This window comes from Mycosarcoma maydis, chromosome 22 (genome assembly GCF_000328475.2).
Source record: "Mycosarcoma maydis chromosome 22, whole genome shotgun sequence".
NCBI lineage: Eukaryota > Fungi > Basidiomycota > Ustilaginomycetes > Ustilaginales > Mycosarcoma > Mycosarcoma maydis.
In genome coordinates this window covers 138,741-161,524 of record NC_026499.1, presented here as the reverse complement: position 1 = coordinate 161,524, position 22,784 = coordinate 138,741, and the positions used below count along the sequence as shown (strand labels likewise).

The following is a 22,784-nucleotide window of genomic DNA, read 5'->3' as shown; positions in this document are numbered from 1 at the left end:
ATCGACTGACTTAGTCAGAGATGGGCTAGATGATGCGAAGAAAGCCAGCTGTCGTTTGGCATGCTCTTCATAGTCATTCGAGCGTACGACGAGAGTTTGTTGAAGGAGGGAGGCGTGCGGGTGTTTGCTCAGTGTTAGAGCCTTGACAGTTTGCATGGCAAAGAGGTTGTCACGTGGTCATGTGTCCACGGTCATATGATGAAATCGTGAATGTTGAACAATCCCAATCGTAAAATCCTGAATCGTAAATCTCGAGAGGGCGCCGAAGCAAAAATTACGAACCGTCAAGTCGTGACTGTTTTCGTGAATCACGAATCACGAAGCACGAATCACGAATGTCAGTTAAGCGCCGCTTGTCTTTTGAGGATGTTGCTTGATTTGAATCCTACCACAGCGCGACTTGCTCAATCTCGATTTACCTTACCTGTCCCATCATCTTTCTACAAACTTTCTTAGGCCGTTCCCCGTAGCATCATCGACTCAATTTGTGCATCGTCACCTCGCCACATCAAATCGCACACACACTGTAGACACGCAAGGAGCCGCCTACCGATCCAGCCATTGGCACCGCCCTATCGCGTGACACCGCTTCTAGCCTGACCAGCCCTACTTGGCACCACCTTGACTGCGTCGCTATCCGCCAATCATTTTCTACCTGTTCTAGCGTCCAGATCAACCGTGTCAAACTTATGCCGTCAATAGAAGCTAGGCTCCAGCGTACGTTTCTCAGAACCTCGTCCAATTGCCTCACATTGAGACCTATACTGACCCTGGAGCTATTCTCTTAACGCGATCAACAGCTGCAAGTGCAGACGCCGATGCTTCTCCTTCCAGAGCGGACCGCAAATCAGCAGACGCCATCTTTCTGTCCACAGCCAATCTAACGTCCGAACTCAGCCGGGTCAACTCGACGCCTCTGTCTTCAGACGCCATAGACGCCCTCGGCTTGCCACCCTCGTCTTCGTGCACCAACGACTCGCTCAATGAACCATCTCCTTTGACTATGGCCCCGCCTAAGCCCGGTCCCGCAGATACGCTTTATCCAAGTCCATCTGGAGGATTCGTGCCTTCCCCAGAGGAAGGTCAGGATTGGAGACTCAAACCTCCTCCACCTGGACGCGCAAGAGACTCAACCAAACCATCATCAGCCATTTCGAATTCAGCAGCAGCATCCCCCTCTTCGTCTATATCAGCCTCGCGCACCTTATCACCCTCAGCAGAGGGCAGCAGCCAACATCCTGCATCCGGTCCCAGCTCAACCACACCCACGCGTCCGCCTTCTCTACCGACATGTCCCGAAACCGCGTCTAAGATTGCCAACGCCTCCTCGAGCTCACTATCAAGACGCAGCTCACAAGCTTCGAATGCAGTCGCATCACCTCAGGTGCGGCCTGTCTCAAGCTCGTCAAGCTCTCGTCACCGCCTCAGCACCGCCAATTTGTCGTCTCAATCTGCGCCTGAGCGCCCAGCTTGCCGGAGCGTTTCGACGGCAAGTGGTGCGCATGCATCCGAAGTGCAACAGAGCTACGACACAATCTCGCACTGCCGCGCCACCTCATCCCGGCCCAACTCAACCACCAGCTTCCAAACAGCGCGCATCGACGACGCAAAAGACGATGCAAGTCTTTCGATCCGAGTGCGCGACTTTGCCTTTCCACAAGACGATCCTCGTCATCACGGTCACCTGCTTGCAGAGGCTCAACAGTCTGCAGCCCAAGATCAAGACTTTGACGAGCATGGACAAGAATCAGATGCCGACGGGAATGAATTTTATATCGAGGGAGCAGAAGATGAGAACGAGTTTGACGGTGACGAAGGCGACAATGCCAACGTTGCGCAAGGCGTCTACAATGTGCTCTACGCATTCGAGCCTGTCTCGGAGCACGAGCTTGCTGTTGAACCTGGCGACCTAGTACACGTGGTCGGCTCGCTCGAAGGTGGCTGGGCGATCGCCATCAAGGATGGCAACGAGACCGTCAAGGGTCTCGTCCCTGCCACTTATCTCGAGTGGTCTGCTCCACTGCCCGAGTGAATGAATTCCTTGGATCAACGCGGTGGATCAACGCGGAAATAATTCATATACCCAGCTGGATGCCACTTTTTCGGCTCGCATTTCAGCGCCAAACGCTTTTTGTACTAACTTACATTGTCTCTGTTTCAAGTATGGCAAACACCGTCTCGTGACCAGGCACATGCAGCGCAGTGTATTGGATCAGTCCACCTTGGCTTGAGAGAAGCAATTTCAGAAGCGTGTGAGCAACGCTAGGCCGTGCGGCTGGCGAAACCGTGAATCAGGAATCGTTAATCGTGAATGTCTACAGATGCGCGACGGAAACACGAATTCTCTCGGCAGTCCAGGCAAGACGAAAAAGCTAGACCCTGACTGGCTTGGCGTACAGTAAGTTATTTGTCTGGTCGCACGTGGGGGCGTGCGCAATTGTGAATCGTAAATCGTAAACGATTCACGATTGCATCTGTACACCATCGACACTCGGCGTGATCCATATACATGGGCAACTGTGCGCACTCTCGGCTATGCACTTGTACCGAGCTGGTATTCTCACCGTGTCGGACACGGCGTCTGCTGATGCATCTCTGGATCGATCCGGTGCGGTACTCTCGGAGCAACTTGTTACTGCTGGATTTAGGGATGTGCAACGAAGGATCTGTCCCGACAACGTCGATGCGATTCGAGGTCAAGTTCAAAGTCTCGTCGACGACGAGCATGTGCAGTTGGTCATCACGACAGGAGGCACCGGCTTTGGCTTGCGCGATGTAACGCCGGAAGCAGTCGAACCGCTGATCACGCGCAAGACTCCTGCACTGACACACGCGCTCACCGCGCATTCGCTCACAAAGACACCGCTCGCCGCTCTCTCTCGAGGCATCACTGGCATTCGAAAGTGTGCGTCTGACAAAGAAGCGCTCATCGTCTGTCTACCTGGCTCACCTAAAGCAGTCAAGGAATGCCTCCAAGTGTTGCTGGGCAACGGTTTGCTCAAGCATGCTCTCGAGCTCTTGGCCGGTGGCTCAGGCGAGCCAAGGCATAAGCAAATGCAAGGCGGATTGCACAGAACTAGTGCTGCTACTGCTAATGCTGCCGCTGCTGCTGTAGACACTTCCACTGAGACAGGATGTGCTCATCACCACCACCACCACCACCATCATCACGGTGGTAGCGGACTGCACTCGCACTCAGCCCCTAAACCACGAACGACGCCCTTGGACCACTCAGCCTTCCGCACCGTCGACCCTTCTTCCGGCGCTTCGCTTCGACACCGCACGTCGCCTTACCCACTTTTGCATCTGGACGAAGCGCTATCGTTGATCGCACAACACACTCCCTCACCGACGACCATCGAGACGCTTGCGCTCAGCACCCAACTCATTGGGCACGTGTTGGCCGAAGACGTCAAGGCGACGTGCGATCTGCCACCGGGTGCGACGACCAACGTCGACGGCTACGCGGTGAAAGCCAGCGCTACGCCGCCGGGTGTCTACGAGGTGATAACGCTCCAGGCGCTTCAGTCTGGCTCGGCACTGGAAGCCGGCAAGATCTTGCGCATCAATACAGGACAAGGATTGCCAGCAGCGACTGACTCGGTTGTGATGGTGGAAGACACCGAGCTGAACTCATCGCATGTGGAAACGGGAGAAGAGCTCACGGTGAGGATCCTAGCTCAAGTAGAGCAAGGCGAAAATGTTCGTGCCAGGGGAAGCGACGTTGAGGCGGGACAAGTGGTGTTACGCAAGGGTACGACGATCTCGGCGCTGGGAGGCGAGATTGGAACGCTGGCATTCCTCGGACGAAGCGAGGTGAAAGTGTACCGGAAACCGACCATTGCGATTCTGAGCACAGGCAATGAGCTGATTGATCCGGCTCGCGCGCCTACAGCCGCTAGCACGACCACAGAGTGGGGGTTCAACGTCTTTGACGCGAACCGACCTGGTCTACACGCCGCGATTCGCGCGCTTGGATTCGAGATTGTGGACCTGGGCATTAGCTCGGACTCGGTCGATTCGACGCTCGCTGCGCTGACTCGCGGTCTTGGCGAGGCGGATGTGATCCTTACCACTGGCGGGACGAGTATGGGCGAGGCGGACCTACTGAAGCCGCTGATCGAGCGTCAGCTCAAGGGCACCATCCACTTTGGCCGCGTCGCAATCAAGCCTGGAAAACCAACCACGTTTGCGACGGTCGAGGACAAGATCATCTTTGCTCTGCCGGGGAATCCTGCCTCTGCGCTGGTTACGTTTTACGTGTTTGTGCTTCCGTGTCTGCGCAAGTGGTGCGGGTTTGCTCCCAACGACGACGCTGTGAATGCGTGGAACTTGCCCAAAGTGGCCGTTACACTCGCAGCCGAGATGCGCCTGGATGCACGACCCGAGTTCCACAGAGTAGTCGTCAAAGCCGAACATGCCGCCTTGGTCGCCTACAGCACCGGCTCTCAGAGAAGCTCGTAAGCCGCTTTCGCCTTCCCCTTTGTCGGTAAAAAACCTTGGACTGACCACTTCCCGCTTCTCCCCCCCGATCACAGAGGTATGCACAGCATGTCGACCGCAAACGCTCTAATCGCGCTCCCGGCGCTCCAGCCCGGCGCTCCATCCGTCTTGCCAAAAGGCTCGCAAGCACACGCCATCTTACTCGGCACCATTGTGTGATGCACCGCACCCCTCCCACACCTGCACAAGTCCACAAAATCCAATTAACTTATAGCACACCATCAACCGCCTCGCATCTACAACCTGTTTGACGCACAATCAACTTGGCATTCATTACTGCCATTGACCCTAAGACGCTTCTCTACAAATCATGGAAGAACGACCGCAGCTGTGTGTTGCCTGCGTCGTGCAAATTGCTTTCGCTCGGAAGACTGACTACGCCGCTAGTTTGGCTGCTGCCGGTTCGGGGTGATGAGCCGACTGAGCGTTGGGTTGCATGCATCCACGATGCTTGCAAGGGCGCTATCGTAGGACGATCAGATCGAGCTGGACTGCAAGGCCATCCAAGCGGCTGGGTCGCATCCGTCTCTCCATCGACCACCTCCACTTCTGTTGCTGACTGATCGAGCTCGTTGAGGAGCGTCGTATCGCCTTCGCCAGCATCATCGTCATCATCTGAAAGCACGTCTTGCAGGTCCTCACTAAGACCGTATCTACTCCTCTCGTCTTGGCTATCCATTTTACGACGAGCGTTCGAGGACGGCGTCAGGAACGAGTTTAGGGAGAGCTGCATCCCTTTGTTCTGTCGTCTTTCCTCGTGTTTCAGTGCTGCTACGACGCGGTCGAATCGGTCGTCCATGCCGCCAGACGCTTGAGTGAGCGTGATCGGGCTCACCTTGGGCAACGATCGTTGCTGCTGAGATGCTTCCATCATGGATCCGCACGAATGCCGCAATAGCGCAGATGACGCGGACGTGGGGACTTGTTTTTCGTGCTTGACTCGTTGTTCTTTAGAGCTCGGCAAATTCGCATCCACGCGTGATGGAGAGGTCAGAGACGACGACGATGTGGCGAACGGTTGCAGCAACAGATCCTCGTCGTCTGACGGTGGTACTTCTGCAGGCGACTCTGGCTGTTGTTGCTGAAAATGGTGTGGAACGCATAGGTCTGGTTGCTCATCCTCATCGTACTCCCACGGCAGTGGTTGAGTCTCGTCGTCTTCATCACCTGCTTCTTCTGCTTCCACATGTTTGGTATCGTCTTCGACTGACCAAGGCAGCGGCAAGGTTTCAGATTCTTCCTCCACAACCGCCTCTACCTCTCCTTCTCTACTCGAAAATTGGTTTTGACGGGAAGCGGATGACATGGTAGCATCATACCTTGTCTCTGACACGGCGCGTCGTGGTTCAGCCGCTATTGGAGATCTACCACCTGCGCTTCCTGTACTCAACAGCTGCAGCTGCACGCTCGCCGCCCTTCCTGCAAGTGGAGCACCATTGAGCTGTGTCTCCAGCGCGTAAATCTTTCGATTCGACCTGGGCGACTCGAGCACAGCTTCTGGCCTTATGAAACCCGGAGTATTCGGCAGCGAAGCATCCAGTGCTACCGGCTGCTTCAACGTTCTTTTCTTGTTTGACGAAGACACCGGTTGCCGTTCTATCGCCATTCTCTTGCGCGGGACCGTCGGCGATCGGGGATGCATGCGAGCATGGGCTTTAGCCACCTCGTCGGCCATGCGTGACTTTTCCGTTATGAGAATCTCGTCCTTTGACCTACCCGCCAGACGCTGGAAGAGCATCATTCTGGAGCTGTGAGCCCTCTCCCATGGAAGTGGAGTGAAATCGGAAAGCGATTGCTGCATGAGTGTCGGTTCAAAAGGCGGCGAAGAAGAGGGCATATCTGGTAGATCGAGTCGGGTCGGACGCGTCGAGGTGATATGGTTCTGACTTGGCCCGGCTTGAGGTTCGCTCGGGCTTGGTGCGACTGGGTTCTGATGCAGACCGCCTCGAGATTTGGTCGGGCTTTCTTGTCGTAATGGCGGCGGCTGCGGCGGCGGCAGCAGCATTGAACGATTAAGGGCAGCAGGCCTTTCTGCTCGTGGCGACTCGGGATCTTGACTGTGCCCCGGTTGGCAAGGAGCACGAGTTGGCGTGCTGGATCTGCTTGAATTGAGCGAGCGAGTCACGTTGCCGAAACGACGTCTGATCAACAAAGCAGCCCTAGCCTCGAGCTCGTCATCCTGCAACGCCGCTGCAGATCGCGCGTTGGCATGCACATCCCTACTTCTTGAACGAGTACGTGCGAGCGAAGGAGAATCCTGGAACGGGCTAGCACGTTCTATCGGTTCTTCGACTCGCTTAGGAGCTGCGGGAGGAGCTGTATTTGAAGCAAAGAAGCTCGACAGCTTTTGCTGTTTGGTATCTTTGCCGCTCGTAGCCGGTGTGCTACGTCTAGCACTCTGCATTGAGTATTTGGATGATGAGCGCAGCGGAGTGCTCTTTGAACCGGAAGCAAGGTTGGTGCGATCACCAAGGACAGGCCTGGGTGCTGAATCTGCCCTGATCCATCCTGTCGGTTTGATCGAGCTGGTAGTAGACGATGTTGAAGAAGAGCCTGGAGTGTGGGTGGTGGCGTGACCCATCCCTATATGCTTCGATACCATGCTGCTGTTCGACGACGCACAGTATCGATAGAGGTGGCCAGGAAGCTCCCTGCGCAATGCTTTGAAACAGACGATGGTTGTGTTGGCTAAGCGTTGAGGTTTCAAAAGGCTTTGCCTCTCACCTCTGTCTCGTGCAGGTCTGATTGAGATTCGTGATTCTTGGCGTGTCACGCGTACAAATTTCGTGACTTTTGGGTGTGGAGGCGCTGCCCATTCACGATTCGTGATTCACGATTCAGTCACGAGTCAGAAGTCGAGCATTGTTAAAGCGGTGGGGCATCACAATCACGAATCTGTATAACTTATTCGTGATTCACGATTTGAGCACGGAGCGTGGAGCACAACGAAAGCCTCGTGCCTCGTTCGATTCCTTTACGGCAATCGACTCCTCGTCATTCGTGACTCACTGATTGATAGTCCAGAAGGCTACCGTGGTGATCTGCGTTGTTTCGATACCGGCGTGTCTTGTTTGAGAATGATTACGACAGAAGCGATCAATTCAATGGAGAGGCACAAGCTCGTTTTGCGAGCGGATAGGAATGCTCCTACTGCAAGCAGGGAAGGGAGGAGCAGGCAGGTCTATAGTACATTTGGGCGAACAGAAAGGGTTCTTCGTTGAGCAGTGGGAGACTGTTCAGTGTGCTAAGTCCCAGCAGTACTTGAGAGCGCCAGGGATGCGTTCTCCCGACTCGGCTTTTGTGATGGGTTTGCCTGGATGAGCCACGACCATAGACAAACAAACTTTGGTCAGTTTTGCCTGCGCTTGCCCTTGCTTGACTACGCCTGCATTTCTCTCTGGTCGCATGATTACTTACCTCTCCAAACGAACCTTCCCCAGGCCTTTCCGTGATTTCCTCCATCCTTCAGCCGAACTTTGGTGATTTCCCAATAGCAAAGATGACCCTCGTCCTTGTTCGTCTTTGTTGCGCCAGTGTGATGCAATTTGGCCAAGTGAGCTTTGAGATCCACGTCGTGGCTCACATCGAGCCCTTTGGCTGCCCATCGACGCTGTCGCACTCTTGCTCCGACGCCATCTTTGGGTAGAGTTGAGAGCATCTGGTAGAGGTTCTTGTGCGGTTTGGCGCTGCGCGCAAGCGACGGTGGAAGATGCGCTTTGGACAGGTGCGAGGTCAAGATGCTGGCAGAAGATGAGGCAGCGGCCGAGGCCGAGGACGATGACGACGAGCGCGCCGCCTCGGAGAATAGAGCTAGTGTTCGACGGAGCATCTTACCGCTGCAAATATGCGTATGTCGAGGTAAAAGTCCAGATAGGATCAGGTAAAAGAGAAGGAGAGACGGTGTCGAGAAGAACTGGGAAAATCTCGAAAGCTGACCGTCGTTCAGGGTTTGCTAACATTCGTGATTGAAGAAATATTCGCAGTCTGAGTTGCGCCAGTAGCATCACGTGACCTTGTACCCGCATAATCTCGCGGCGCTCGCCTCGTAGAGATGTGCTTGTAGTTTGGACATTCTGGCACATTTCGGGCATGGCGAAATGCGAAGCACGGCGTTGGATCGAGCCAGCACAGCAGCGACACTATCACTTTGCATCCATAGTCCAGATATCATATTGGTACGACAGGGCAGAGAATAAAACAGAAGGCGACAGCACGGGTAACGGGTAACGGCTAACTGACGGTTCATGACAATGCAACGACTATAGACAGGGAAAGCTACGGATCACGGCGCACCAGCGTTAGCCGCGAGCGCAGCAGCACCAGCACCTTTGAGCATCATTGCAACGTCTCTGGCCCTATCATCGCGCTCACCGCCGGCACCTGCTCGAGCGCCCGTATGACTCTCCTGCAACAGCTCGCACAGCACACCCACCACAGCATCCACCTCGTCCGGTGCAATACCTCCGCATCCGGCAGCAATGAGCCTCCTGTACGCAGCCATCGTCCTGCCCGTGCCTTGCTCCCTTGCACGTGCCACGAATTTGTCCACCAACTCGGTCTTGTTGGCCTGCACTTGACTCAGTTGCTTCCTAAGTTCGGCGATGGCGGTCTTGACGTTGGTTCCCGCGGGCAGAGCTTCGATCAAACTTTTCGCATCGTCTTTGCTCTTCTGGTCGCCGGTCGCAGGAGCGTTGGTTGCATTGCTGGTCGAAAGGGCTCCGGGCTCGAGACCGGCTTGAAGTCTTGCGCGCTTGATGGCTTGCTTGCCTTCGGACCAACGACGTTCGAGATCGTCTCGTGCACGCTTGTTGATGGCGTGCTTGAGAGCGAGCTGCAACGAGTCGACGCGCTTGCGCTCCTCGTCGACACCTTGCGCCTCGTGATGAAGCGCCTCGGCGACCTTGGCGCTGTCTTCGATCTCGGTCTGAATCTGCTTAAGCAAGCCGTGCGCCTGGGTGAGCTTCTTCTCGGCCGTGTTGATTTCGCTGTCGTAGCTGTCAGCCAAGCTGTGCAAGAGGTTGCTCATGAGTGTCACTGCGCGACCGGCTGTGCGTTGACCGGCTTCGGAAGTGTGAAGCGAGGAAGTGGGGAGGACGGGCAAGCCGTCGGCGCCGAGTTCGATACCGGCGGGGCCGGTGCGCGAGGGCGAGGATCGGAAGCGTTCGTCTTCGATGATGTAGTCCTCGGCATTCTTTCCCTCTTTGTTGCGGATCTTGGGATCGGCGCCATGCTCGAGTAAGAGCCTGACGAGCCTCTTGGATCGAGCACGTGCAGCCATGGTGAGCGGAGTCTCACCCTCGTCATCCTGGAAGTTGAGAATGTCGGCCAACTGATCTCCGTAATCGGCGAGGCGGTTGATCATGGTCTCCATGTAGTAACGAGCAGCATGTGGTTTGCCTCTGCTAAGGGCAAGATCGACGACGTGATGAAAGACAGTGCGGTCGTTCCTGTCAATGTTGAGGATGGATCGGTGAAGGAGCTCAAAGAGTTCGGGAAACTTGCGCAGGTCGTAGTTGTTGGAGAACATGGTGGCGCGCATGAGGGCGGTCTGCTGGTTGGAATTGACGCGAAAGATGTCTGCACCGGCTGAGAGGAGAAGTTTGACGACGCGGATGCGGCCCATAGCGCAGGCCCAGTGAAGTGCAGTGTGTTCGTCGTCGTCGATGCTCATGTCCGGGTTGAAATCGGGGGGCGGGTTGATAAGGAGCGAGGGGACAGTGGTGTTTTCGGTGACAAAGTAGTCGAGGATGATGTCGGCATATCTGGCGTGGTTGTTGGCGTCGCGGCCGTTGTAGCCAGCGAGGGCGTGGTTAGCGTGCAGAGGATGGGCACGATCGGCGGGCAAGGGGCTGGGAGTGCGGGAGGAGCTGCTAATGTCGCTGGGGGAAGGGCTCATGCTGCCCTCGGAAACATTGTTTGGGGCAGCGCCGATGACTTCGGATTCGGTCTCGATGCTGGTCGCGCGTCGGGAACGGCCGAGAGCGCCTGGGTCGGCAGGGATGATTTTTTTGGAGCGGTTCGAGGTGGAGATGGTGTGCTTGGGAGCAGGAGGTGGCGAGTCGGCAGCGGAAGGGACGTACGAGGTGATCGGCTGAAGCAAGCCTTGGATGTTGTAGCGTTCTGCGAGTTCGATGGCAACGTCAAGTGGAATCCAGGTTCCTTGGTACTTTCCGTAGCCGCCCTGTACTTTTTCGTGAATGCCCTTCTGGATCTCTCGCTCGAGGACACGCGTACGCTGGGGCTTGTCGAGACCGACGACTTTGAGGATCTGAGTGGCATTGAGCCAGTCGTCGGATCGTCTCCTCATGACGGCCACATTGTTGATGATGCATTCGTACACGGGTACGCCCGAGTAGGTAGCCTGGTGAAGTGGAGAGCGAATAGGCAAAGACAGTCAGCTTGACCGCAGCAGGACGATGAGAAAAGGGGGCGATGCTTACCTTGAAGATGGTTTTGTCACCACTCATGATGCCGTGTTGGACTTTGAGTACAGAGTGTATGACAGAAGAGGCAGGTTGGGGTTGGCTGTCTTGGACCCGTCGATGCACCGGTAACAGTTGAACGACAATGTTGGGGCCAAAAGGGAGCAAGATGTGTCGATCAATGTCGAAAACCAGAGGGGTGATGATGGTGCAGGTGAACAGGCTACTAGTTAGCAGCAGACCCTGGAGCACACGATTGAATCACGATTGAATCACGATTGAATCACACGATTGAATCACACGATTGAATCACGAATCATGAATCAATCACCACGAATCACGGATCACGAATGTGTTGGATTCGAGTCGCGAGTGTGACTGACTGTCTCTTTTCTCTTTCTCTCTCGCCCTCTCTTTCTCTTGCCTGTGGCCGGTTGGGTTGCCTGTGGCTTGGATCTCAGCTGGAAGCGTGACGAGTTTCGAGCGTGAGCACGCACACGACGGAGCGCTTGTCGGTGGTGTTAAATGCGACATTGGCGGATTTTCGTGACGCGACTGACCCACGACTTGCTTAGTTAGCGGCCGAGTCGTGAGTGTTGATCTTGTTTCGAACCCAAAAGCTGAACAATTATCACTGACTCACGACTTTCGTGTTTGGACCTTTCACGACACGGTAGACTTTGTATTCGGCCGGTAACACAGGACGAAAGTAGTCACGAGTCAAATTCTTCTTCAGCTCGGCGGATAACGACTTTTTGCTCCGCCATTTTTTCTTGACTTTTTTTTCCATCTTCTCTGCTATTTTTCTTCGTTGGACAAGAGAAAATGTAGGGCTCACAACTTTCAGGGTTGACGGCGGACGTTGTTGATCCGTGATTCACGAGTAAGGGCTCGCGACTCTCGTGACTGATGTACTGGGGATAATCACTAAGTTAATCACAGATAGATTTGTGATTCACGATTGATGGATGGATGATACACGGACGGCACTTTTCAGAGCCCAATCGTGAATCTGAAGAATAGGTGGCTTTCATCTCGTTGCGCTGACCTTGCTCGTTCTCGTACACCAAGACCCACTTGAAAGCCTCACCTCTCAACGTTGGCTCTGCTCAGATTCGAGGTTCCACGTAGCCGAAATCCAGCCAGCCTGTTGCTGCAGCCAAGCTCCATCCCGACCCTATCCTCCGGTACAGTTCAGCGTTCAAGCTGTTCTGTAGGTGGAGCCACAGTGTCAAACCATGTCTTCAGCTTCATCCGCAGCCTCGGATTCAGAAGATGACCGAATGACGACGCACTCAGCCCCCGCTACCACGTATCGACCTATCGCACCCCTTCCACATTCGCCTCGTGCTACGTCCCCCTCGTCTCTCTCCACAGCAGACGACCATGTCACTCGCAGCACTACTGCCACCCACACCGCCACCTCGGCGATTGATTCCATTCAAGCTCGTCTGCAGTCCAGCGACACTGCCTCGATCGCATCGTCCCACTCCAACTCGATCTCTTCTTCCTCGTCTTCCAAGCCGCCGATGCGTCACGCTCTTCCACCCAAACCCGTCACTACGATGCCTTCGTCCACCTCGAACGGCGTCGCTTCTTCGTCCTCCTCTTCGTCAGCAGCGGCGGCTGCCAAGGCCAACACGGCCAAACGCTCGCGTGTCGACTCTTCGCTCGTACCCCAGATTCCCAAGGTCCCCAAGACAGCCGTGGAAAAGGAGAACACGCCTCGACTGATTGTTGTCCTCGAACAGGCGTGTCTCGAGACGTACAAAGTTTCCACTGGTTCCGCTTCGCGCAGCTCATCCGGCTCCGGTGGCAGGAACAAAGATGGCGGGGACAAGTACGCTTTGCTCAACTGCGATGATCACCAACGCGTACTCGCAAAGATGGGCCGCGACATCGCCGAAGCTCGTCCTGACATCACTCACCAGTGCCTCTTGACGCTGCTCGACTCTCCGCTCAACAAGGCGGGGTTGCTTCAAGTCTACATCCACACCGCCAAGGGCGTCTTGATCGAGGTCAACCCGCACGTTAGGATTCCAAGGACGTTTAAGCGCTTTTCCGGCCTGATGGTTCAGCTGCTGCACAAACTCAGCATCCGTTCCATGGGCGGCTCGGAAAAGCTGCTTCGCGTCATCAAGAACCCGGTCACGGATCACTTTCCTGCCAACACGCACAAGATCACCCTCTCATTCGATTCACCCGTCCAAAGATTGGCCAACTACCTACCGACGATTCCGGAAAACCACAGCATCGCCGTCTTCGTAGGCGCCATGGCTCATGGTAAGGACAACTTTGCCGATGGCGTAGTCGACGAGAAGATCAGTATCTCCGAGTACTCCTTAAGCGCCAGTGTGGCGTGTGGAAAGTTTTGCTGTGCATTGGAGGATTTCTGGGGCGTGGTGTGAGTGCAAGCCGTAAAGTAAAAATAAAAAGGGGTTTTTTTTTAAAAGTGCATCCATCATTCGTGATCAACTACAATCAAGAATCGCAGTTCTACGTTTACTTGTTTCAACACCGAGCATCTCTTGGCTTGTGCATACGTTTGCTTGCGTCTGACGAGTCGAGCCATTCGTTGTCGGCGGTGCAACACTCTGGCACGCGCGGAAATGCGGATCTATGCACTTTGCGGTTGGCTACGTCGTCAAAGGCGGTCGAGCAACTACATGCGTGTCTTTTGAAAGTTGTCCATATGATCAGGCAGCACAGCCTCACGTCTGGCCCAAGCTTCGATCAACACCCTGGCGATGGCGGTGCTAGGCGGCAACCTGATCGCGAGCTTGTTGCTCTGCTTACCGCTCTGCTCACCACTCTCGTCTGATGGAGCGGTATGTTGTTGATCCAACTTTTGCAATTCGGCTCGAGTCAAGTGAGATTGACTGTTGCTGTTGATCACATCGAGGATTTGCTGGCGCGTGTAGAAGCGAGCATCTTGAAGTTCGTTGTCGAGGTCCAGTCGGATAGCATCTTGATCGTCGGTGTTTGCGATACCGTAGAAGCCAGCCATGAGATTCGTGGGATACGGCCACGGTTGCGAAGAGTGGTAGATGACCTGACCGACGTGAATCCCGGATTCTTCGAGCACTTCGCGTCGCACTGCTTCTTCGAACGACTCGCCCGGTTCGCAGAACCCTGCAAGGCACGAGTAGAAGCCATCGGGCCATTTCTTCTGACGGCCCAGCAGCACCTTTTCGCCATCGGGCGAGATGATAGCCATGATAATCACCGGGTCAGTGCGAGGATAGTGGAAGTTCGACAGTACCTGCGTCGATGGACATATCCCCTTTCCGTCCTGCGCGAAACACGCATGTTGGGCATTCGAAAGCAACGCTTTAGCAAAGTTGGTCCCGGGTACAGCGTGATCGAGCGACGAACTGCATCCACGCTTGTATCCTGCCCACAGCGAGTACTGCTGTCGCGAGCATCCGGGACAGTACTGGTGACGTTCGTTCCAATCCAGTAAGCTCTTGGCCTGTGCCACCATCGCCGCGTCCTCGACCGGCCACGTCGCAGCTCTCGACGAAGCACGCAGATCGATAAACTCGTACTTGTCCGGCTGTGCCTCGAGCTCATCCAACAGCGCTTGCATCGGTGACGTCTCATCGGCAGCCAAGAACGCTGGTCGGTAGGTGAGCGACAGGGCAAAGTAAGGCACGCCTGCGCGCGCCGCAGCGCCGCCTTTGTCGTCTTTGGCCATCTGACCGGGCAACGATGACTCACTCAGATTGGATTCGTCAATCCCAAGAAACACCAGCGCCAACCTGCTAGGTCCTACACCGTCGGTGGCGCGAGCAAAGTCTTTGCCCTCGGTCGTGTTGTTCTGCAGTCCGTACGCCTGTGCACCAAACACGAGCACGTTGTCGGTTTCGGTCTGCACACCTCCAGACGCCTCGACGTTCCGGAGGATGTACGGCTTGACCTGCTCCCACGGGAGCGTGGCTAGTAGGCCGTGCTTGTCGCCAGACGCGTCGCCGCGAGCGTGGCAGAGCGGATTGTTGTCCTTCATAACCACGAAGCGCGTCTCGGCAGAGGCGATGGTCGAGTTGAGAAAGTCGGTCGAAGTGCGCAGCCAAGAGAGACGATTCAGCTTGCTGCCAGCGTAGAAGTTGACTGTGGAAAACGAAGGAAAGTTGGGCGCCGACTGGTTGGCACGCGAGACTGACATCTTGACTACCGCTGCTTGGGCACCAACGCGTTGCCGAGATGCAATGGGCGACGATGCGACAAGAAACGACAAGCAGCGCCAGAATGCGAATCGCGTCAGATGCTTGCAATGGCGCTGATGATGGATGGAACGAACCGCGTTCGAGGCAAGCACCGGCAGCGGAATGAGCAATGTCATGCAGATCCGGTCTGCAGTTGAATCGGTTCGAGTCGATCAAGAGCCAGCAAGCAATCACGAATCACGAATCACGAATCACGAATCACGAATCGTGAATGCGAGAGAGTGTAATGTCAAGATGTCGTGTGAGGTGGCAAGAGCAGCAAAGCGACTTGCTTGTCACAGATACCGTCCGCACCGTGCCATCTTTCCGCGCTCGAATCTTGCAACACCGACATGATCCAGCCGTGACCGGCAATACAACACACTTGCCCCTTCCATCCGTGATCCGGTTCTGGTCCAACGACTGCATCGCACCGGACCAACCTTGAAGGCATCAGCATTCGTGATTTTTTTGATTACGTCACCCACGACTCACAATCACGAATCGCCCGCCCACGTTCAGCCACGCACGAAGCACAAAGCACGAGCCGATTCGTGATTTTCTCGTGTCTCCGAGCTCCGTACTCCGTGCTCCCCGTTCTTCTCCATGTTATGCCGCATTATCTGCCTACATCCAAAAAAACGTGAACCGTTCACGACTCGTCACGATTCGTGATTTGTGATTTGTGATTTGTGATTTGTGATTCGTGATTTGAAAAAATATTTCGTGAATCACGATTCACGATTCACGATCCACGATCCACGATCCACGATCCACGATCCACGATCCACGATCCACGATCCACGATCCACGATTCAAGATCCTGTGGTTCGTGATTTGGCTGGCCCCCATCGTTCGCACAGGACGCTAAGGCACGGACGAAGGCGGACAGAAAAAGATTTACAAACGTTTGGCCGTCGAGACGAGCCGGTGATGGACTACAGATGCAAGAACAGAGACAAGACACTGAAACAAGACACGAGACGATCGGCAATGAGCAAAGGATGATGTGCGCTAGAGATACATCCAGGGAGAGGACGAGCGGGGCGCTTTTGGATAGAGGGTTGGTCTACGAGAGCGAGAAAACGAGGGCGGACGAATATCCTTGCAGGCATACAATACGGTGTGATGGTCAAGTGCAAGAGCCGAATTAGTCGTCAAATGTCATCTTTTTGCCCGAGAAATCAGCAGCGCCACCAGTTCGTGCACTGCCACCTCGAGCACCCCATCCACCACCGCGGGGCATGCCACGGAACGAGCCGTCCGAACCACCGCGGCCACCACGTCCGCCGCCGCGTCCACCACCACGTCCGCCACCGAATCCACCGCCACGTCCGCCACCACGTCCGCCACCGAATCCGCCACCGCGTCCACCGCCACGCCCACCGGCGCCGCCATCACGGTCCCTTGGTGTGGAGAAGTCGAGACGCAGAGGACGGCCGGCGAGCTCCTGGCCAGTCATGGCGTCAATAGCAGCCTGTGCGCTCTCCTGAGCGGCAAACTCGACGTAACCGAAACCCTTGGGACGACCCGAGTCGGGGTCCTTGGGCAGACGAACACCGGAAACTTCACCGTGCTCCGAGAAGGCGTTCCAGACGTCGTCTTCGCTGACGTCAAACGAGAGGTTGCCAATAAACAGCGTGCTGGAGGGAGCCGATCGCTGGTCGTTGAACTTTTTGGCGCGGTTCTCAGTAACATCGCCCTTGGGAGTGGAAAGGTCGATGCGGATAGCACGCCCATCCACCTCCTTTCCCTGGCCCTCGTCAAACGCCTTCTTGGCAGCAGCGGCGGTGGCAAAGTCTACGTAGCCAAAGCCACGGCTCTTGCCCGAAGTGCGGTCAAGTTGGACGCGAGCGCTGGTGACCTCGCCAAACACCTCCATCTCGGACTTGAGCCAGTCGTTGTCGACGTTCCACGAGAGCTGCCCAACCCAGATCTGGTTGGTCTCGCCCTCTGCAAGCTCGGCAGGGGCGGCGGCAGCGGCAGCGGCAGTTCCGTCTTCGGTCTTGACCTTCTTGGCGGAAGGTGCCTCGTCCTCGGCCTTGCGCTTCTTGGAGTCGGCAGCGGCAGCGGGCTTCTCATCCTCGTCGTCATCGGAAGAGTCAGACGAGTCCGAATCCGAGTCCGATTCGGATGAAGAATCAGAGTCGGACGAGTCATCGGAAGAGTCGGAAGACGAGCTGGCCTCGGCAACAGGAGCAGCGGCGGGCTTGCCGTTGGTTTTGGCAGCTGGGGCGGCCTTGGTTTCGACCTGCTCGTCGTCGCTCGAGTCGGACGAGTCAGAGTCGGACGACGAATCGGAGCTGGACTTGGACTTGTCGTTGTCGCTGTCGCTCGAATCGTCGCTGGACTCGGACTCGGACTCGGACTCGGACTCAGGCTCAGGCTCAGGAGTGGGCTCCTTCTTGGTGGCTTCCTTCTTGCCCTTCTTGTTGTTGTACTTTGCCTTTTTGTCGACGCCGTTGGCCTTGGGCTCGACGACGTTGGCAGCAGGAGCCGCCTTCTTGTCCTTCTTGCTAGCCTTCTTGGCGTTGACGGCGGGCGCAGCGGCCTTGGTGGATTTGTCCTTCTTTCCCATCTTGTAAATTGTGTGTTTGAGGAGGCAAAGAGACGGTGGTGAGAAAGAGGTTGATGTGAGGGGGGAAGACAAGAAAGAACAACGAACAGTCGAGGCTAAAGCGCGCCCTTTGCTCAACGTCTTACGAAGCACGACGGGCAAGAAGAAATTGGGAAAAAAAAAACAACAGAAAACCAACCGAAAATTCGTAACTCGTGACTGTCGGCGAGAAAATTTGCTTCAAGGTCGACCAAGTGCATGAGTGGAGTTGGGACTTGGGGCAGAGGACCCTTTTTCCCTTTTCGTTGTCCCCCTTTTCTCCCAACCACGGAACGTCGTGAGTGAAGAAGCGGCGCGGTCCAACACACACAAAAGAAAAAAAAAATCAAAAAAATCAATCTCGGTCAGCACGGAAAATTTAGAGCTCAGGCAAAATGAAAAGTAGGAAAAATTTCACGCAACGAACTCACGACTGGACTGTGAGAGTTACGATACTACAGACACACCCGACTGTGGAGTTGATGATCCCCGTCGCTGCCCAATCGTGAATTTTCCGAAAGATCAAAAAAGACCAGAAAAAAAAGAGTTTGGAGACTGCATGAGTCGAACACGCGACCTTTCGCAAGTTAGCCAATGCTAAGCGAACGCTCTACCAACTGAGCTAAACCCCCGCGGATGATAACTAGGGAGAACATTGTATATATGATGCCTACCATTACAAAATCTGCTTGTACCTTCACGGAAAATCTAACATTCTACGCTCGTGCGAAAGCGGGATTCGGCCAATTCGTGATATTCGAGATTCGTGATATTCGTGATTCGTGATTCGTGCTTCAGGATTTACGGTTCTGATTTTTGGCCGTTGAGCAGCGGGTATATGGAATGGTGATTTTCTTGGTTGAGAAGAAAGTGAGTTGGAAGCAAGCACAAAACAGGCACCCAGTTGAGGCGTGTCTGTGAATGACACTCACTCGTGACTTGTTGAAAGAATCACGAATAACTTCGTTCGTTGTGATGAGAGAGACACTGTCCAACCCTTTCTTGAACGCTCAGCCCCTCGTATCAGACTTGCATATCAACACTACGACACCGTCATTCCAACTATCACGACCAGCTCGTCCTTCTCGCAACGTCACAGCGGACCCTGTCACGTTCAGGCCCGCAATTTGCTCACAAAACGCCGCCCATGCATCTCGTCAGATAGCCCGACCTCCTTCTGAAGCCAATACCATCATTGCGACCAGGTCAGAGCGCGTGACGGCTGCTCTCGTCCTTGGCGCATGATACGCCCATGCGGCACAAGGGCTTCCTCTCCACTGCAGCTGATGCGTGCAACCGTTGCTCTGGATCGTCACAGCTAGCTCATCATACCCTAGCTGGTCCATCAAGGCTTGCCCTGATCGCACCCGCACCATCGAGCTTGCCATCACCTCCTCCTCCGCCAATATCCACACTGCCATCTTCATCTTCATCTTCATCCCTCTCCTCCTCACCTATCCTCGCGTCAACTTCGGCGGGCGTCCGTTCTCGCATCGCAAATGATCCTCGCCTTCGTCCAGCAAAGTTCATCTCTCGTGGCATCGGCCCGGGCCATCTGTCTTTCCTCTATCCACCATCCTGCCTCGAGCTGACTCGCAACTCGGCGATACGAGCAAAGTCGTCTCTCGCGCCCACAATTGCCGTCGCTGCACCCGCAACCGCCGCGCAGCAGCTTGCTACACCGTCGCACGACGAACACGACCATCATCACCATCTTTCCGCTCGCCTTGAGCCCGATTTCACCTTCTTACGTCGTCGATATCATCCACCGCAACAACTTGTCCGCCAACCAGCCAACCACACTCTTCTTCAACAAGATGCAAACAGCCCCCAAGATCACATAGCAGCACCAAATTGGTCAAGTCAACACGCCCCTTTTCCCGCCAACACACGGCCACAGCATCTGGTCGACGCATCAGCTGCTGCTTTGCTTTCGCTACGCCGCCGTCGCCACGTCCTCCGTCAGTCACTTCAGAATGGCCGAATCACCGACCCGGACACGATTGTCAAGCAATGCCGTCGTCTCGTCCTCCAGTCGTGCCGCGTTACCTCGCGATGGCACGCCAGCACTGCTCGCGCAATTGCTTCCGAGACTGTATCCGACTGCGCTTCCCATCTCGCTGCTGCAGCTCAACCAGTCGCGGCTGCCAAAGTTGTTCGTTACTGTCTAGTAAAGCTCGGCTGGCATCCTCGTCCCAACTCCCAACCCGATTCAGCTCCTCCGTCCGCTTCTGGTGCTACCCTGAATCGCGACACAAGCGCATCGTCAACCATACCGACCACACCATCGACGCCATCATCCACGCTCTGGCTCGCCGCGCAACAGATCATCTCTCAACTGACGCTCGCGCCTTCACCACTCAGCCCGCGACCTAGCCGACGTTTTGAATCACCGCAGCACCTCGATGCTGCCACCTCGCTTGTATCGGCTATGCACTTGAGCCAGATGCCTCGATCCACGGCCTCGCAGACAGCCCTTTTACGAGCCCTGATTGCTTCCAGCCAGATCCAACTAGCTGTTCACACATATGCCTCCGAGGTGCGAGCTTGGTGGGCCGCTCATAAAAAAGTACGCCGTCCAAGCTCACTGCTACGACGTCAAGCTACTCTCCTCATGCACATCGGCAAACCCAGCTCGCAAGCTCTTCGTGAGATCACACGCGCTATGCAGCATCTCGAACAGCTCGTCTCTCGCGTCCGACCCGATGTCTTGTCTCTGCTTCCACAGCACGAGCAAGAGGTGCTCCACGCCAAACGTGCCGAGTATGCTGATTCGCTAGTCGAGCTCATCCGTCTGGTACGCGCAGGACGCTTGCCTCTGCCGCCTGCAGCTAGTGCACCAGAGATCGCCTGGATCGTTTCCGCATCCTGCCGCTTTGAAGCCACCATGCTTCTCGAAGAACCAGTTGCCAAAAACTTCAAACCAACCTCGCCGTCATTGGACGCTGCAGAGAAACGCACATTACGATCCGCAGCTCAGATCATCCGTTGCTTTCTCTGCGAGTATATGCGCTCTCTTCCTGATGGAAAGTCGCGTTCGTCGCGAGACATGCTGGTCCAAGGCGTTCCCGTGATTCGACCAGCCATTGGGATCGTCGTCTACAATCGACTCATTCACTACGCCTTGTCAACACTCAGATCACCTTCCATGTGTAGAGAGGTCTTTCAGCACATGACTCAGCTTCGTCAGCCACCGCTCGAGCCTGATGCCGTCACCTTCAACATCATCCTCCGTCAGGCCACTACCCAGCGCTACGGATCACTCGCACGAGCTGTATTAACCACAAAGCGTGCCGAGCAGCCGCAGTCTCACACCTCGGACGTCAGTTCCGAGCAACCTAGTCCAGTTGTAGCGCAGACCACTTCAGATGCCACCGCTGCAAACACCAATAGGGTATCGTCACCATCGTCATCAGCGGCAACAGCAGCAGTATCCGCAGCCTCGAAGCGCACTGCGATCGACAGTGAGCTGCGTTCGATTAGGCCCATGATTCAGCAAATCGATGCTGCGATTGCCCAGGCCGACTCGTACCGTCTGGTAGCGCTGGTCCAGTATGTGACTGCATCGGGTCTCTTCTTGCGTCGTTACCGACACGAGCCTGGGCATGCCGGCGTTAAGGAGTTGGTAATGCGCATCTATCCGTCGCTCAACAAGCAGCGCTCTGCACAGGCTGGCGTGATGGGAGCGCCCGACTCACAACAGCAACGTTCAAATCTTGCTCTGCGTCCGAAAGCGAACCAGGCGTCTCGCCACGCTATCCTCGATCCGCACGTCTTGACCGCGACGCTCAACCTTGCCGCTAAAGCCGGCAAGACAGGTCTGGCTTTGCGCATCTGGCGACTGATTAAGCGTACCAGCCTGCAGAGCGCTTTGCAGTCTGCTGCGATCGATGTCGCCAAGAAGCTGTGGCAGATTCCTGTCGAGGCTGCTACCATCCTGATGAGCGTGTTGGCAAGCGAAGCTGCAAGAGCCCCCAAGGTGCGGCCTTCGCTGAGAGTGCATCGGCAGCGCACGTCCTCGGTTGGAGTGTCGCGAAAGACACCTTTGAGGACGTCCAGGCTTGTCGTTCGTCGGCAGTATGCGCGCGGTTGGAACATGGTTGCATCGTTACGAGGGCGCTCGCGTGCGAAATGGCTCAGTTCGAGCGCAAGCATGCACAACCGCGCCGCTGAGTTCGGCGAGGGTCTGCGGTGGAGAGCTGCACAGCTACTGGCCAAACGCGAATATGCTTTCCTCGTGCATCACTGGCAGCTGTCACGTAGACTGTCGAGCTCGCGTCGTCAGCGATTGGTGGAATTGGTTCAGATGGGTCAGGGCGAATCCTCGGCAAGGAGTAAAGTTGCAGCCGAACCAGCCGCAGTAGCAGCAGATGCTCAAGATGCGCTGGACACGAGTGTGCAGCCAGACTCGCGCTTTTACGATGCGCTCCTGGATGTGTTTGGCCATAGACCTGGCATGATGCAGCGTAGCAGGAGGCATCGTTCGCGTGCAGAGACGCTGGCGCAGCTTCGTCGTGGATACAAGCAGATGCTCAAGAAAGTCAGTGCGGCGTCAGATGGACTTGCTCCAAGTGGTGTGACTGAGCAACTGACTGGCACTGTCTCCGAACACGATAGCCCCACCCTTGCGGAACCACCCACTCTCGTAGACAAGGCACTCACACTTTCAACCAGCCAGCTGCTGCATACACTCGCTGCGCGCATCAGCTGCAACTCGCGCGGTCGATCGACATGTCTTACACCAGATCCGTTCCTTGTGCGCATCTTGGTCGACATGCAGGTCTTGCAGCTCGACATCCCGGTTGGCTATCGATGGATCCTCGCACACTGCACAATCACAACCACCACCGCTGGGCAAGCTCGAGTACCGAATCTGCTCCAGAATAGTGTCGTTGCGACAAGCACAAGGGAACGCGGTGCCTTTTCGGCGTTCAGAGGCGCAAGAGTCAAGACAGTTGGACTTGTTGCTAGACGTGGGCTGAAAAGAGGGTGAGGTGCGGGGCCAAGAGGTCATGCGCTGAAATGGATTGGTTAGCATTTACGATTGCAATACAAGAC

The 22,784-nt window shown here is 55.5% G+C and overlaps 9 protein-coding genes and 1 non-coding gene across 10 annotated transcripts; 4 read left to right on the top strand and 6 right to left on the bottom strand.

Annotated features, from left to right (window-relative positions):
* Positions 1 to 689: 689 nt before the first annotated feature.
* On the top strand, positions 690 to 2,032 carry UMAG_11224 (uncharacterized protein; the record flags this gene model as incomplete). The annotated part of the gene is made up of 2 exons (XM_011394321.1): positions 690 to 717; positions 801 to 2,032. The coding sequence occupies 2 exons, from the start codon at positions 690 to 692 to the stop codon at positions 2,030 to 2,032; spliced, it is 1,260 nt and encodes a 419-aa protein (XP_011392623.1).
* A 503-nt stretch (positions 2,033 to 2,535) lies between these two features.
* On the top strand, positions 2,536 to 4,662 carry UMAG_12327 (uncharacterized protein; the record flags this gene model as incomplete). The annotated part of the gene is made up of 2 exons (XM_011394342.1): positions 2,536 to 4,460; positions 4,539 to 4,662. 2 exons carry the CDS (start codon positions 2,536 to 2,538, stop codon positions 4,660 to 4,662), a joined length of 2,049 nt encoding a protein of 682 aa, XP_011392644.1.
* Positions 4,663 to 4,804: 142 nt separating this feature from the next.
* UMAG_06197 (uncharacterized protein) lies at positions 4,805 to 7,105 on the bottom strand (the record flags this gene model as incomplete). Its single annotated transcript, XM_011394263.1, has 1 exon — positions 4,805 to 7,105. One exon carries the CDS (start codon positions 7,103 to 7,105, stop codon positions 4,805 to 4,807), a length of 2,301 nt encoding a protein of 766 aa, XP_011392565.1.
* Positions 7,106 to 7,739: 634 nt separating this feature from the next.
* Positions 7,740 to 8,332, bottom strand: UMAG_11223 (uncharacterized protein; the record flags this gene model as incomplete). Its single annotated transcript, XM_011394320.1, has 2 exons — positions 7,740 to 7,816; positions 7,921 to 8,332. The coding sequence occupies 2 exons, from the start codon at positions 8,330 to 8,332 to the stop codon at positions 7,740 to 7,742; spliced, it is 489 nt and encodes a 162-aa protein (XP_011392622.1).
* A 453-nt stretch (positions 8,333 to 8,785) lies between these two features.
* Positions 8,786 to 10,970, bottom strand: UMAG_11222 (uncharacterized protein; the record flags this gene model as incomplete). Its single annotated transcript, XM_011394319.1, has 2 exons — positions 8,786 to 10,864; positions 10,944 to 10,970. 2 exons carry the CDS (start codon positions 10,968 to 10,970, stop codon positions 8,786 to 8,788), a joined length of 2,106 nt encoding a protein of 701 aa, XP_011392621.1.
* A 1,193-nt stretch (positions 10,971 to 12,163) lies between these two features.
* On the top strand, positions 12,164 to 13,333 carry UMAG_06195 (18S rRNA pseudouridine methyltransferase; the record flags this gene model as incomplete). The annotated part of the gene is made up of 1 exon (XM_011394262.1): positions 12,164 to 13,333. One exon carries the CDS (start codon positions 12,164 to 12,166, stop codon positions 13,331 to 13,333), a length of 1,170 nt encoding a protein of 389 aa, XP_011392564.1.
* A 254-nt stretch (positions 13,334 to 13,587) lies between these two features.
* Positions 13,588 to 15,090, bottom strand: UMAG_06194 (NAD(+) diphosphatase; the record flags this gene model as incomplete). The annotated part of the gene is made up of 1 exon (XM_011394261.1): positions 13,588 to 15,090. One exon carries the CDS (start codon positions 15,088 to 15,090, stop codon positions 13,588 to 13,590), a length of 1,503 nt encoding a protein of 500 aa, XP_011392563.1.
* Positions 15,091 to 16,280: 1,190 nt separating this feature from the next.
* UMAG_06193 (uncharacterized protein) lies at positions 16,281 to 17,708 on the bottom strand (the record flags this gene model as incomplete). Its single annotated transcript, XM_011394260.1, has 1 exon — positions 16,281 to 17,708. One exon carries the CDS (start codon positions 17,706 to 17,708, stop codon positions 16,281 to 16,283), a length of 1,428 nt encoding a protein of 475 aa, XP_011392562.1.
* Positions 17,709 to 18,275: 567 nt separating this feature from the next.
* On the bottom strand, positions 18,276 to 18,358 carry UMAG_16106. Its single transcript is given in 2 exon segments — positions 18,276 to 18,311; positions 18,322 to 18,358. It is a non-coding gene; the product is annotated as a tRNA-Ala (tRNA).
* A 620-nt stretch (positions 18,359 to 18,978) lies between these two features.
* UMAG_11221 (uncharacterized protein) lies at positions 18,979 to 22,719 on the top strand (the record flags this gene model as incomplete). Its single annotated transcript, XM_011394318.1, has 1 exon — positions 18,979 to 22,719. One exon carries the CDS (start codon positions 18,979 to 18,981, stop codon positions 22,717 to 22,719), a length of 3,741 nt encoding a protein of 1,246 aa, XP_011392620.1.
* Positions 22,720 to 22,784: the final 65 nt, after the last annotated feature.